This window comes from Myiozetetes cayanensis, unplaced genomic scaffold (genome assembly GCF_022539395.1).
Source record: "Myiozetetes cayanensis isolate MyiCay16 unplaced genomic scaffold, myiCay2020 scf7, whole genome shotgun sequence".
NCBI lineage: Eukaryota > Metazoa > Chordata > Aves > Passeriformes > Tyrannidae > Myiozetetes > Myiozetetes cayanensis.
The window spans coordinates 37,769,159-37,785,542 of NW_026087964.1; the positions used below are offsets into that span (position 1 = coordinate 37,769,159).

Below are 16,384 nucleotides of genomic sequence, written 5' to 3' on the forward strand. Positions count from 1 at the left end.
TTAAAAAATGTAGTCTGAAGGAATTATATATTTAATTGGTTTGTTTAACACAACATTAATTGCAGCCAAATGTATAGGTAAAATCACATTTTAATTAGTTTCTTCCTGTTATTTGTTCTTTAAGTTCTTTTTTTCTCAGATTTGCTTCAGGCACTGTCAGTTACTCTATTTGCTAACAACCTCTTGCTTGTGAATTGAGAACAGATGTGTTCTTTTATATGCAACAACTTGACCTGAATTGTGGCTCCATTTTATACTTCAAAGGTTAAGATTCCTAAACTATGTTCCCTATGTTGTGTTATCACTAATCTAACAAAAACTGAATATGTGCTATATTCAATTCTAGATTCAAAACACAAACAAGAATCCCACCAGAAAATTTAAGATTGGGGAAAATTAAGAGAGACTTCTTCAGGGATTAGTAGTGAGCTAAAGTTTACAAGCACTGTGATCACCATACTAAACTCTTAACAGCTTGGTCTCTGCTGCCTTTGCTGTTATCAAGGAGAAGCACTTCCCATTATATTCTTGCATAATGGATAGTTGAGTTACACTGCTGGACTAGAAATTATTTAGCTACTGGAAAGGCATATAAGGAAGAAAGAAAAAGCTACTAAGAGATTTTAAAATGATACTTGTTCTATCCTATATCCAGCTGTTAGATTAATAGCTTTGCATATATATTTAAAACATACAAATATTTCACATAGCTGGGTAGACAGCCTGAAGTCTTTTCATCAATCCAAACAGAGCATTTAGCAACCTCGGAGCTATGTAAGCATTGCATAATCTCTTAGGTTGTTTTGCAGCTGTGAGTTTCTAATTTTCTGTCTAGGGACAAAGCCCACGCCTAAAGTATGAGAATAAGTGTTTTCTAAACGAGAGAACCTTAAGACAGCAGACTTTGTGGGTGCATCTAGTGACTTAAAGATAGAAGCCCCCAGTTTCTGAACCTGGGGTTACCTAGGATATTCCTTTCTCCAGCCAATGACTGCGAGGTTAGGCAAAGCAGTTCTGCTTCTTCAGTTACTTCTCTCTGGTTCAATGATTCCTAAATTTTGTCCTGTGAAAGTGTCCTTTGCAACACAGTAACAGGCCATCAAGGAAGCAGGACCAAGCTTCATTTACTGGATAGGTTCAAGGGTTGGTGCTATACTGGAAATGGACACAGTGCAGGATTTTGTTTGCACTTGTTGTTTTCTCTTGTTTAAGTCCAAAGCCACAGGCTCAGAGTGCTGGATAGTTCAGAGGTGTGGAATTTTACCCATGTCATCTATGTGGTCCTAATATCTATTCCGGTCTTATACTGTGAGCTAGGCATCTGTAACATCAGCATTATATTTGCAGACACTGTACATCTTCTGAGCCAGATTAGGTCTTCCCCCTGCTAAGTGGTGAATTGGAAAGGCAGGGAAATGTGCCTCTCTGTAAAGTAGATTGCAGGGAAAAATCTCATACCTGAGCTGTGTAACTTGATTAGCATAGGATAGTATTGAGATAATACTTTTAAATGAAATTTAGTCCATGCTTTTATGTGCCGTTTTGTGTGGTCTTAGCAGCTCAGATATCCATTTGCCTGGGGATCTCTATGTCATGACCATTCTATGATGCACAAGTCCTGTATCTTTACTCACTCTGCATCAAATTCCCAAAGGAAACTGTCTACTATAGGCATCAAATACCAGATGGTGTTGCTGCCCTACAGAATGTGCTGGTAAATTATAAGAATACTGATTTAACTTAGATTAAGGGAAGTTAAAGCAAGAAACAATTTACCAACCTTTATTATCAACTTGCTTTCATAACTGGTTCATTCTTTCAATTTATACAAAGTTATACTGCTGTGGAAGATGGTGGAACAAGTAATTGAATCCCTTGTGCAGTTCAGAATTAATCGGGAGCACTGTTCTCACAGTGTTTGATGTATTTGGTGTTTTATCAAGCACTGAGAGATCCTGTTGTGATGAGATACCTTTAGGAAAGATGAACACATGTTAACTAAGTGACCATATTAGATTTAAAGGAAGGTTTTGTTTGTAGTTGTACTTCTGTAGCATTTTCTTTGGAGAGGTACCTAAAGACCATCAATCACAGACAGGCAAAAAACCTACTGATTGATAACATTCCAGGTAAGGTGGACTAACAAAGGAAATGTTACGTTATTTGTGATCTATTTGCATAACAGTTGCAGATTTTGCATTGTGACTGCCAGAAATAAAATTGAAGTGAATGAAACTTTATAAATAAATAAATAAATAAATAATAAAATATTAAATCTGTTCTGATGTGCAATTTGTTATTTTTAATCAGATTTCCTTTCCCATTCTCCTAAAATATGGAGTTATACTGGCTAAATTTCTGAGAGGTTTTGAATTTAGCTAACAGTATGCTTTTTCATGGGAAATAGATAATTGTGTGCTATACCTTTAAGAAGTCCAGTATTTTCTAAAGAATGTAAATCCTTCCTTCAAGTTTCAGAGGGTATTCAATTCTCAAGGATAAGCTTCATATTTTTTAAAAGCCATATTTAATTTGAAAATTTAGATAAGTTTCTAAGTTTTCAGTATTTATGGGGTTTCACAATGTACTATGAACAGAGCAGTATTCTTGCTGTATATTTTGCCTTTTACAAGTCAATGATATGGAAAGTAAACACTTCATTGTCTTTATGGAAATGCAAAGTAAAAATTGTGAACATAAATATTTGAAAACATTCTCTGGTATGAATTTTCAGCTCAGAAGTTTGAAAAGAAATAATCCATGTTTGACTTGTATGTCACAATCATAAAATTGTGCAGATAATCTTTATCAGACTTTAATTTTTATAATACTTATTTTATTTCTAGCCTATGGCTTACTAAAAATTTTGCCAGTTTCTATTCTCCCTCCCCAATGAATTTTTGTCTCTTTAGTTTAACAAAGGAGTAGACAAATTGTGTTTAAAGAATTGTCCTAAGAAACAGTTTCCTTAAATTCTACTCTTCTCTCTTCCAGAGATTAATAGATTAATAAAGTTTAAAATTTAAGACACATTGCTGGATCATCTGTGATATAAAAGTTTGATTAGATGATGGTGTATCATAGACATTAGACTTTATTCTATTTATCCTACTATTTTAATTAAAAAAGTAATGTCTTCCAGAAAAGGTCTATAAGGAAGTGTGCAGCCTTGATTTGAAAACATCAAGGAGAATGTAAAAGACACAGTATTCAAGGTTAACTGTTCCTATGGCTTTTCTTTTCCAGTTTTATAGGAGTTATCCATTTTTTTCCTATCCTATTAATGATTTTCAAAACTGAAATATTTATTTCTTCCCCTGAAAAATTACCTATGCAATGTGACATGGTCAAGTCTAAGTTTCCCTTTAAAAAATAAACAAACAACAACAAACAAACAACCTAAAAAACCTTTCCCCCTCCCTCAAACTTATAAAGATTGATTTTTCTCAGTTCACTTGATGTAAAGTGTCTCAGCAGACTTTGGTTTGCTTTTATGGATCCTTTCTAAATTGGTAAATTCCCTTCTAGTTTCTCAACATTAAATTTTAATCTGTTCAAGTCAAAACTGAATGCTGTGTTTCAAATTCAGTCCCACCATTGCCTTTCTAGCCCTAGTTACCTTGTAACTCTTCAAAAAACCATACTACTTGGTTAAGCTACAGAACGATCCTGGAATTTATAAGGCTTCTTTATGCCCAGCAAATCTCGACACTTTTTTTTCAGAGAAAATGCTTCCCAGAGCCCATTAATCCTCATTAAGGTATGAGATTGTTACATTAGGTTTTTACGAGGTTCCTAGTTTTAGATGAATGACCTTATATTACATTGTACAAAAACACAGGTACTTTTTCTGAGAACATTCAACCATGGGATCCATTTCATTCCATATGTCGCCTTGTCCTTCTCCTCATTATTATTGACCTCAACAGTACATACCATCTACCAATTTTATTTTTTTTAGGTTGGGATGAGACCTCACATTTAAAAGAATTCCACTGGATTGTTTTAGCTATTGATGACTCCTTACAGACATCTAATTTTTTCAGGTTTTGCAATTACTGATAATATTATTCATGCAGTATATGCCTTATTGATACTGCATAGTATTTTTATCTTGTGATTATATAGTGTGTAAAAATACCTAAAAGAAAATATTATGTTTAGCAAGCTACCTTTGTAAATTAAATCTCTTACATAGGTAAAAAAAAAATGAAATTGAGGTTGTCTGACAAGTTGTATTTCCTAGAAAATGGTTTTAAAATATCATGCTGTGACAGCATTTAGAAACACAAAAAACATCTGCAATCTTAATCTTGACCTTGTATCATTATATATCCTATTTCATGGAATTTCACTGATACTTGAAGATCTGCTGAAAGGTAATGCCAACATGAAAAAGGTCTCCTCAGCTGAGTTAGGGACTCTTGTGAACAGACCATTTGGTCCTGATGATTATAGAACTTGATGCCAACATAAGTTTCTAAACGACTTCTTTGTTGGCTAGTGGCTTGGTAACCAGTCATATTTACTTTGCTAGAGTTGCATACAGGTTTTAACTTTATGTCACAGTTGATCTCATCTAACTTCAAGCTGCTACAGAAACAGGCCATTTTTCGAAATCCAAACCCCTGCACCTTGAGTTGTACCTGGTTGTGAGTCATATCTCATGTGACAGGATATCAATCTCCCACCCCTTCAAAAGGAAACCCCAACCAACTGACCTAAAGCTCCACAAAGATTAATTTTGCTTTTGATCTCAGAGCTGGTTTGATCCACAGGTCCCTTTGCAGAGCTGGGAGATAGCTAGGTCCTGCACAAGAGAATTCTGATTGGAACAACTCTTTTAGCAGCAAATCACAGATAGTTAAGATTAATCACAATATCAAATCACTTCTGTACCTTTTGAAACCTGTCCTCACAGGCATGTTTAGAGGATTTATCAACAGTGAGTGTATTTTCCAAAGAACCCCAAAGTATATCACCAGCATAAAGATGTCTGTACATAGACAAATATTGAATCTTACATCTGTAATCAAAATCATAGGTTTACTGAGGATGAAAATGAAATAATTGCCAGGATGATAAAATGTACATGTCTGTAATATCATTATCAGAAATAGCACATTCATTCGATCTAATATTTTTAAAAATTATGATTATTCTTATTTCAAATAAAATTGACTGATTATAAATGAAAAGCATCATAAGACAGATTTCAGTTCAAAGAATAGAAGCTGAGAACACTAATTTGCAATTTAAAATGGGATACTATAGAAGCAGGTGTTTTGGGACTTTAAAAAAACCTTAGGTGTAACGTTTCACCCTTATTTGTACAGCTGAAGCAAGTGAAAACAGGTGTTTAAAACGATTTCAGACAATGAAAGGAACAACTATTCTCATCCTAAATGTGCCTTTTCCATGAATCAGCTATGATTTTAAGAACGTTTCAGGACCTTGAAATCTCAGTGATTTCTGGTAAAGTTTTCATTACACACCATTGAATATTTAGTACTTCTTGTATAACTATAATGGGCTTAGAGTTACTAATTTTTCCCAGACTACATTTTTGTCCTTTATGCACCAGCTGCATGATCTACATAATTTTATTTTTTCTTAATTCAGTTTAATGTGAACTCAGTAAACAGGCTTTTAAAGTGTGGGAAATAGTAAGCACTAATATTGAGGTAGCATAGTTTGTATTTTTAATTAATAATAACAAAAGATGTTTTTATGGTGTTTTTTCTTGTCTATGTAAATGGTTTTCATACTCTCTAATGTACAAACAAGGTGATTATCTTTTATAATGCTTTTATAATAATATATAGGAGATTACTTCTGGTAGTATAAAATGTTTGGGTCTTTTCTCTTTCCTTTACTGCTCCTTTTATTCTCTATTTTTCTTTTAGCTATTTTGTATTTACATGAATAGTAACTGAATTAATTCCTTTGCAGAGCAACTGAAACATAAAAGTCCCTGTATGCCCTGTTTTCCAGAAGTTATCCTATGTTAATACAACTGTAATGGTTTAGCAATTATTTTGGGAGACAGGTCAAGTATTGGAAGAATAATTATTTTACATAGGAGTTAACTGTAGACATATTCCATTTTTTCTGTTCCTGGTACAAAACTGTGTACAAAACTCTTACAACAAAGAGTTGAAATAGTTTTGGTTCTTTGAGTTATGTGATAATACTTTTAATATATGCATCATGTAAAATGACAATTCTGAAATATTATCAGCATCTTAAAAATTCCTCAGATGGAATCTAAGTAGATGTCTACTACATTTATAGATTTAGACCAAAATGCTGCACATATTAGAGAACATTTCTCTAGGGTAAGTCCACTGGAGTTACAAATCTAATAGCTAGTAATTATGACCTATTTACAAATTTTATGTGCCCCCATTAAGAAACAGAAACCTTTTCAGGTCAACTACTTATATAACAGGTCTTTGGGGAGATAATAGGTTTGTCCAAAGCCTGTAAGAAGTTGATACAATTAGCAGGATAAGAAGAGTTTATATCAGTTATTTTTGAAAGTGTCTGCACTTGGTTTCAGTGGTTAGGAATTAGACTGAGAAGAAAAAGACATTATGCCATTTGAACTTGTGAAATTATTATTTCAAGTATATTTGAATGTTTCTTAATCACCATTCCAGCACATATAAAGTAAGATCAGCTTTAAAATTCCCAGTGCCTTTATAGTGCTTCTGTCTATCCCTGCTATATATATCCCCTGTATATTCTAAGAACTTTTGTGTAATTTCAAAGAGTCTGTCCTAAAGGTATTAACTTTTAAAACTGTAATAAATAATTACAAAGTAACTGAAAATCCCTGACTTTACACAGTTGCAGTTCATTGCCCCACAGCAACTTTAAAATGATCTATTAAATGATTATTAGAAACAATTAATTATACCAGAGAACTCTAAGAGCTCAAATGCAATTTCATGGTTATAATTTTCTTGTCAGGTAATAAAACGGGATGAGCTTGGCAAGGAACCATCTGACTGCTCTGTGTTCGATTTGCTGAAATACGATGATTATAACAGTGACAAGCACCTGGCACTGGAAGAGTTCTATAGAGCTTTTCGTAAGTACCACGACTAGCCTAGTCTTCTTTCAGTTTTCTCTTTCTTGCTTCGTTTTTGTGAAACGGTGTTTTTTAATTTTTGAATCTTTGTGTATCCAAATGCCGTACAACTTATAAGTCATGATATAGCAGAAAACTTTGTAGCAGAAATTAGTGATACTCACTATCAAAAGTTCCAGATTTATGAGGGATTTTGGTAATGAAGAATTTGTATATAATCTTTCTTGATACCAACTTGCATTGCTAAGTCTGTGGTGCAGACAAGTGGCAAGTAGTGTGGTCAAGACATAATCTATAGAAATACTTCTGTGGAGAAATACTTCTCCACACCCTGTATTTATGACTGCTGATAAGACCATTCCTGACAAACCTAGCAACAAATTTACCACTTCTATTACGTGTCTTATGTCTTCATAGGAGTTGGAAGGAGATAAAAGGTTTGTGGTGTAGTTTTGCAAGGTATTTGTTCTCTCAGTGTCGAGAGGGTGTCATGACAATTGTGTATAGGATTTAAAACATCTTGACCAAAAACATTGGGGTAAGAGACAACATGGTAGTGAATAGCAGAAAGAAGAAAGATGTTGAGAGCTTTTATATGGTATGTTAAATACAATATCCTTATATTCTGCTATATCCAGATCAGAGCTTTGATTTTTCACTCTTATATACCTCAAATCTAAGACTGAATCTTGAAAATTGACTTCAATTTCAAAAGCTGTTACTCCAAATTCAAAAACCTGGCAGCATGGAAGATGAAATTTGTGCTAAATTCTTTCTATAATTATTGCTTGATTATACATTGACTAGTCCATTAATGCATGTTTGTTGAGACTAAAGCCTGATGCTTTAGTCTTCTTGTACATTATCTTCAGGCAGATGAGAGCTCTCAGCCACTTTAGGTGATGTCAAGTGAAAAAAAAGATTCAAAACCACTTATAGAGTTTAAAACTAAAAAGTAATGAATACATACTAAAAATGGCTGCATGACAAGAAGAATAAACATGAAATGGATAAGCAAGACAGACTGACTGAAAGTTTCGTAGTTTTGACAATTTTTAATTCCCTGAAAATCTTTCAGAAAGTGTGATTGATTTTGTGATGCTACTTAGCCGAACAAATGGCTTATTGCTCCTAAAAATAACTTGATACTGCTTCCTGAGGTTATCTGACTGCCTTTCTTGCATTGTCCTGACACTCACACTCTCTCCTCTGATTCACTTACTAAGTCAGCAGAAAAATACTCACCCTCCATATCCCACCCCCAGTCCTGCTGAATGACCTGAATTGATGAAGGGAAGGGTCAGACCATGACTCATGCAAAAGAAGTGAGAGTACAGCCAAGAAAGGGCGGGGGAGAAAGTGGGAGATGCTAGGACATTGTGACAGTGAGATAAATTGGTTCATCTGTAGCAGCAAAACATTGGGAAATACCTTAATTTCCTTATTTAGAGTTGTGTTACAAATTTGGCTTACAAAAATGTACAGAATTATATAGCATCTACAGAAAGACACCCACACATTATCTATGATTATATGATTAGGTGCTCTTCTTCTAGTTCTTGATTATGTGCATACCATGTGGAAATTCATATGGAAGCATTTAACATTTATAGCAATCCATGAGGGTTAAAGACATGTTTAAAGCATTAGCATGCTTTTTATAAACACTGAAACATTATATTAATGGAAGCACAACATTTTTCTTCCAAATAAGACTTTGATGTGTCTCTGAGGTACTATTTTGTATTGTTGTAAAACTTCAGACATAAAAATAGCTTTTTCTTATATATTTTTAATGAACTTTTGAATAATAAAAATAATTTCCATATTGTATGTTAAGCGTTGCTTTATTATGAATGATAATGAAAACATTAGACTACATAAGATTAGGAATAATTTAGGTTTCTTTGTTGAAATACAGTAGTGGAGAAGACCCTGTCTAAAACTATAAGGCTATCTTGGAAGATGATATCTAGACCAAGATTCATTCTCCTATGTAGTTAACAAAATGCATACATATTCACTACACTGTTGAAAAACAAAACCCCAGAAACAGGTGCACTTCATTGTATGTTGCCCAAAAAGCCAAAGGAATGTGACATAACATTAGACTCTGTAATTAAGATAAAATAAATACTCTGGAAATAAATTTGAGCTAGATACACTAGTTCCATTGCGTTTGGTCTCAAGACAGTTTGAATTCAGTCAGTTTGACTTCCTTCACTAACATTAACAAAAACAATATATTGCTATAAAAGTATACTAAGCTAAGCAAAACCTAAACAAATTAAATGAGCCAAGCTGTCATTTGACTACTGCTCTTGTGGCTAAACAAGCTGACCCAAAGCTGAAACCAAGCTCTCTACACAAGCCATGCTAACCCAAGGTAAAGTGAATGTGACAGCCTCTGTCCAGAGGCCTGTGTTGTTTGCTTAGGGCAAAGCTTGTGAGCTGTGACTAGTAATGGTAAGTTTGGATTTACGAGGATACAGAGAATTAATATAGACAGGGAGCCAGATCCATGTATGGAAATATACACAAGAAGCACTGATGGCCCATCTTGTACACACTATACCACACACAGGTATCTTGTCAATTAAGCGTCCACCTACTACAGAATTAAATATTTTAATTTTCTTCAATAAAGTGACATAGGAATATTTATTACAAAGAGAAATGTGATTTTTTCCAGAATTTTATTTAACAACTTAATAATTTGAAATTAGCATTCTATTTTATTATATTGTAATGATATGTTATTATTACATTATATTGTGATTATTTATTACAATTTTGAAGTTTTCCCTTTTTACAATATAGAAAATATTATTTTTCACCAGCTTAGACACTTTCAAACATGTAGAACAAATAGAAACCAAAACAGAAAAGTTTTTTCAAATTATTTTTTAAATTATTTTCAGTTATAATGAGAGAAATATTATAACTAAGTACTAGTGATTGCAGGGGATGATCTTCCAAAATATTATGGTTTTATGCTTATAGACACTTAGAAGACATAGCTGTTAATTTACATTGAAAAATTCCTTGTGGAATTTCTTGACCTCTTGAACAGTATTCCATCAAGTGAACTTGACAGTGTGTTTTTCATGGGTTTTTCATTCTTTTATCTCTACCGTTTTCATGTATATATGAAACCTAATTTCAGACTAATACCTACTATTCATAGTGGATTTGCCTCTATCCCTAATTGTGGTGGAGTTCCGGATTTGAAAAATGTAAATCTCTCCGTATTGAAGTTCATCCAACTGATGAAAAAAGTATTAGTGACTTTTATTCCCTCAGAATACATTGCAGAAAATTTGGCTTTGCAATGATGAAGAAATTCAAAACTTCTATTCAAAACTTCTGCACAGAATTCAAAGGAGCTGTTTGATTTTTTTTCTTGTTTATTTTTGTAACAGAAATGAGACTCTGTTTCATTAGCATTTGCAGGTAGGATTTTTTTCATTGGTATATTTAAGTAGAAATTTTCCTCACAAACACCAGCAATTCTGTTTTTTCTCCAGTAGTAGAAAAGGAGCCACCCTAAGGGCAAAGATTAATCATTGATTGTTTTTAAGGTATTAACATGCACATAAATCTATATCTACGTACATACATATACATGCTTACTTGTTTTCTGTGATTTACTTTTGACAGTCTGATTTTATCTGACCAAACGAGTTCACAATAAATAGGACAACCAAACATAGATAACTCTATGCAATGGAATAAAAATCCCCTTCACCCTTCAGAAGGTCAGATGCTGAGGTAGTAAGAAAGAAGATGTCTGAGAGAGTGCTCTCTTCCTTGAGGGTTTGTGCCAAGTCCAGGTTCACAGAATATTGTAAGATGCTTACTGGTTTCTGTACGGTTTTACATACTGGCAAAACTACTGTGGTTTTCTGGGTATAGGCTGTTTTCAGTCATACTATGAGGGGTAATTTTTGATGTTATGTCATCTATCTGTGAGTTATTTGTCTACTATATACCGTAACAGTTTAACTAGATCACTAGTGTGTGCAGGGAGGACCCTGAAAAATTGTTTCCTTTAACATAAGAAGATAAACTAGAAAGGTTAGCTAGGTTTTGGGAGCTTGGGACTGGTGGAATCATCTCGTTCAGTCCTCCATTTCTTTAGCCATATCATGTTTTATGTCCTAAAAGATGGATTTTCCTTCTTTGGTTAATATCCCCTATGCATCAAGATGATTTTGTGTTAGCTGCAAATGTTGTCTCTTTTTACTTTTCATCTAGTGCTTTTTCTAGAAGAAATAATCTTGAGTCTTCCTTCTTTAAAGTACCATCTCAAATAAAATTTCAAAGCAAGTACTCCAGGTGGCCCTCATGGTGGGTTGCAATACCTCAAGGCATACCACAAGCAAGTAAATAGTAATAAATTGTTTTGTTTTATCACTCAGCAGATGAAGATGTATACGTACATGTGGACACTTCCCTTTCTGATTTCAGTAGGAAGAATGACACTAATTTAGACATTTGTGAAAAAAATCTGATTGAATAAAATTAATATAAATACCTAATTTATTGTACATAATCGAATTAACTGCTCCATGTAACAACTGATATCCTGCATAAAAAGAAGGAAAAATAACAATGTATTTCAGAATCATTTTCTATTGTTAGTGTAGAAGTATTTTAGATGTTATCTTATGCTTGTAGAAGGGGCCGCAGAAGGTCCTCACACTGACGCCTTGACTGTAAAAATTACCCCTAGATGTGCAACAAACTGTGAGAAAGAATAATCTAGACAAAACAGAACATGACCCAATCGTATAGTCCCTTCTTCTATTACTGATGCTTTACGGTTTCACTGGAGTTACTTGTGCTTTCAGGTACCACTCAACACTATCAAAAATATCTAATCTGTTGTGCAGCTGTTATTCAGGATCATGTATGCTCTTAATGTACATGCTACTGCTTTATTTATTTAAAAGTACCTTCAGCTTTGAAATGCCACTCAGGTCACATATATCAGATTTGGATTTCAAGCACTCCTTATTGCCCAGGTGTTGTATGAAGTAATTTATAAAACTCCAGTAACAGCAGCTATTAGAGAAGTTTTTTATTTGGTCTGAAATTACAGAACTTGTCCTTGGGCTCACCTTTCAGAAGGAAATGTGAGGCCAGTGCCTAACATGACTGTCAAACTCAGTGCTTTGTTGTGTCTTGAATCATGTGGAAAGGCAAGCAGCAAGAAGTATCCATAAATACAGGGCTCCTTATGGTCACATATGCTTATTTATTGCATTTTCTTAGTCCTGAAAAAATATTCTGAAACCTCAATGTTTTCATTATAATAGCTTTACTTCTATTTTAATTTTTCAAATGCAGTTATTACAGGTATATGCTCAGAAATCCATTTTTTTCAATATGTATATTTGGTTTTGAAGCAGAATAGACCAGAACTTAAAAAACACTGATAACAAAATCTAAATTAAAAAAATCTATACTGAATTACTCAATGAAATAAATGGATTCTTTGAGTTATCCTCAAGTCCACAAAACCTAACTCAAAAAAATACTTATTGAATTTATACTTCCAATTAATTTAATATTGTGTTTAGTGTGGAATGTGAGTCAGAGCTTTATAACTGTGATAAGTCCTCAATAGTAAAACACGTTAACAAATAGTAGAGGAAATATTTTCTGAGGGAGGAAGAGGTATTATTCTATCTCCTGCTACCATTAATTCCTTTTCAGCAACAACTTGTGTGTATTAGAGTGTTCCAGAGGGTGTTATATTTCACCACTAACCTCTGAAAACACCAGTTAACATCATACTGAGTAGGAGCTATTGGACTTCATGGTAATGATTTTTAGTTCAACCCAATCTGTCTTTCAAATTCTTACCTGTGCTACATATATTTTCAATCTAGAGAATCTCAGCCGGAAAAAAATGCACTCTCTTCTATTGAGTGGGCAGAGCATTAAATTGAACATTAGAAACAAGGAAATGTTTAAGGTATTAAATATTGTTTCATGTATTGAAGTAGTTTGCCTGAAATTTCTCACATGTCACTGAGTCAATTCATTTTGATGCCAAGTGATTTTTAAATCATGATGAATGTGTTTACCTGCTGCTTCATCACTAAGACTGTGAGGTTTTTTGTGGGTTTGGGGTTTTTATGCTGGTGGGTTTTGCTGTTTTGGGGTTTTTTTAGAAACTTTTAACAATTTTTTTTATTTAAAAGTCTCTGAGTAAAATGGGTCCTTAAAAAAACACAAATGCCAAAACCAAACAACTTAATTCTTTGTTGTTTGCAGTGTACAAGTCCTCTGAGAAATTCTAAACTGTTGATGTAGTTTGTCCGTTCAGAACTGGATCAAAGTAGGAGATAAATGATTTTAACACACCTTCTTTACAGCATACATTCCGAACATTTGACAATAATTAAGTGCTATCATGCAGCTAAAGGTTTCTATTCTTTTAAAATTTTACCTGATTTTTGCCTTTCATCTGGCTATACAAAAAATGAAATATTTTATCAAAGTACCATGAGATCAGATATATTACATTCTTGTCATGAAGCTCTGATGCAGTATGATATTCATCACTTTATGTAGCCCTGTTATTGTCTCTCCTAGGACATAAATGTTTATGCTGACTTGGGTAATTTAAAAACTGAATAAAAATCATGAAAATTAATTATTTACACATTTAAGTGTAAATAAGCTGCTTTTTCCTAAGGTCAGATAATTAGAACTAATAAAATAATACTTTGTGATGCTAAATAAGTGAATTTCATTTCTTTAAATTGCTAATTCTGAGAATATTTTCATCTCTGCAAAGCAGCATACCTGTGAGATTAAGCCATGACTCGTGTCCCAACATCCACAATCCCAACATCCTTACAATTTATGTAGAAATTATAGAGAACATTTCAAGGCAAATTTAAAATAACAATTTATAATTAGTTTCCTTTACCAACTACTTTAAAGGAAGCTCTCTTTCTCCATAATGGCAATGGGGTGGAGGGAAGAAAGGGAAAATTCTATCAGTACATAAGGAGTCATTACTGGGCATTAAAGGAGACAATTGGTAGCTAATCCACAAGCAAGAACATTAAGTATCTCTACTTCAAGGCAGAATTAGTCATCTGGAACTATAATGAAAATTAATAAGCTCATAAAATATTATTTAGTAAGAAAACCATTGCATTACTTTTTTCCTTTGTACCCCATGTCATTACCTCTGTATCAGAATTTCATAGCTAAAATTGGTCACCAATTTCAACTTCAAGAGCAGCTCTCTATAAACACTGTTGGCCAACAATAAATAAGCATAATTTTAAAAATATTTTTCATAATTATTGTTAAGTCTCAACGAAATTTATCTTTCCTTTAAAAATAACTCCAGTCATATTAAGCATTTGATTTCTTTAGAAAACAGCACAGAGAAATCCTTTTTCTCTTACAAAAAAATGAGTGTATTTAATCTGAATTTAAGACATGGATGAAATGTTCAAACCTCTGTCTCAGGTTATTTCCTTATGTGCCTAGATAGTTGTTATCTTTTCCATGTAGCTGAAAGCACAAATCTAAAATCCATTCAATAAAATAATTTCTTATTTTAAACCATTCCTGCATTTTAAAGTAAATGATTTATTAGTTCAGCATTAAATTTAAATAGTAAAATATTTGGAATATTAAAAAATTCTATTGCAAGCACTGCAAAATTAAAATCTGAAGAAACTTTGCTGTAATGTTGTAAAGACTCAGAAGTCATGTGTCAGTTGCAGTTAATAAGTAGAAAAAGGGAAAGAAAAGGTGGTTGTAATTTACTCCCCATATTATCAAAAGGGGAACATCTGGATGACTAAATTAAGTATTTCAGATTAGAATTGAATGGAAAAGCTGCCTCTTCTTTATACTAGTGGTTTTTAAATATCAAATACTAATGTTCACTTTAAAAAAGTGGAAACAAATTTTACTCAAAATATTTTTTGGTGTTTTTTTTCTTTATTGATTGATTGGGTTTGGTTTTGATTTTTTGTTGTTTGTTTGTTTGTGGGGGTTTTTGTTTGTTTTTCTTTTATAATTCTTCCACTCTGCTGTCTTTGGTTTTGTTCTTGCATTTGGGTAAATAAAAATAGAATTAGTAATTAGAAAAAAGATTGTAAAAGATTTTTAGTAATTCCTGCGACATCTGGATATCTTAAGCATACATTTCCACTGTAAAAAGAAGATACAGTTTTACACCATATTTTATGAAAGTACTTTGAAAATTCTGTAAGTGGAGTTAATAAAAAAAATTAATTCCAGTTTTGCGAAGCTTGTGAGTTTTTCTCACTAGATCTTAGAGAAAAGTATATTACAGTGCATTGGGAAAGATTTTTTTATTGAATACTCTCAACTATTCATTACATATAGTAAGGAGAAATTGGCTCAAAAATGCCTACATTGCAAATAAATCTATTGGAGAAGAAACCCTTTTAGTTCACTTCATTGTTCATGGTTAATTAGATTCTGGTAAGGTTTTCTTTTTCAGTAAAATTAGTAACTTAATTTCCCAAACATAATAGGAAAATTTCAAGTTTAACTGTAGATTTTTTCCATAGCTTTTGTTATATTTTTTTTTCTCTTTAATATTTCGCTTCCTTAGGGTGAGGGGTTTCTATGTTGTATGGTTTTGCAGTTTACAACAATCTTAACATATCCATATTTTGGCCAACTAAAGTACACAGTGAATTAAATATTAGGATTTAAATATTTTATCGAATATGTCACATAAAATGTGTATAAATTAATTTTCAATATTAAAATTGTCAACTTATTACATTTTAAATAGAGTTATAAATAAAAGTAAATGAATCTTGGCATCCTAAATTAAGGGCTTCAACAACCATTTGAAGTGTCCTACCTTTTAGGGCGGGCGCTTTTGTTTGTTTGTTTGTTTGTATTTCATAAAAGGAGTAAATCTATTTTAAAATAGTGTACTGTACAGAGAAATGAATACTAATGCCATATATGTACCCCTAGATAAAAAGGTGTGGGTATATAATTTAATCTGATGGGTGCTTTTTAAAGTATTCACTTAAGACTTTGAATTCCTGTTTGAAAATGCCCTCTTAATGTCACTTTTGAGAACAGCTTCTGGACAGTTCCACACTACTGAGTTCTAAAGGTACTGCAGGGCCCTCACCAAGGAAAATAGTGGAAGTATTGGAAAGAATTTCTTCCTTGGTGACTCCCTCAGATGTATTTTTTTTTCATTTTTAACTTCCCAAGGCAAAAGTCGTAATATGTCTGTATTTATTACAAGGACTC

At 32.9% G+C, this 16,384-nt stretch overlaps 1 protein-coding gene across 2 annotated transcripts in view; it reads left to right on the forward strand.

Moving 5' to 3' along the window:
- The window catches only part of FSTL5 (follistatin like 5), a 281,074-nt gene that overhangs the window by 152,479 nt on the left and 112,211 nt on the right, over positions 1 to 16,384 (forward strand). For both annotated transcript variants that reach the window (XM_050338164.1, XM_050338163.1), the window contains one exon: positions 6,976 to 7,096. In XM_050338164.1, coding sequence (XP_050194121.1) covers positions 6,976 to 7,096 — 121 coding nt within the window. The remainder of the gene's footprint in view (positions 1 to 6,975; positions 7,097 to 16,384) is intronic.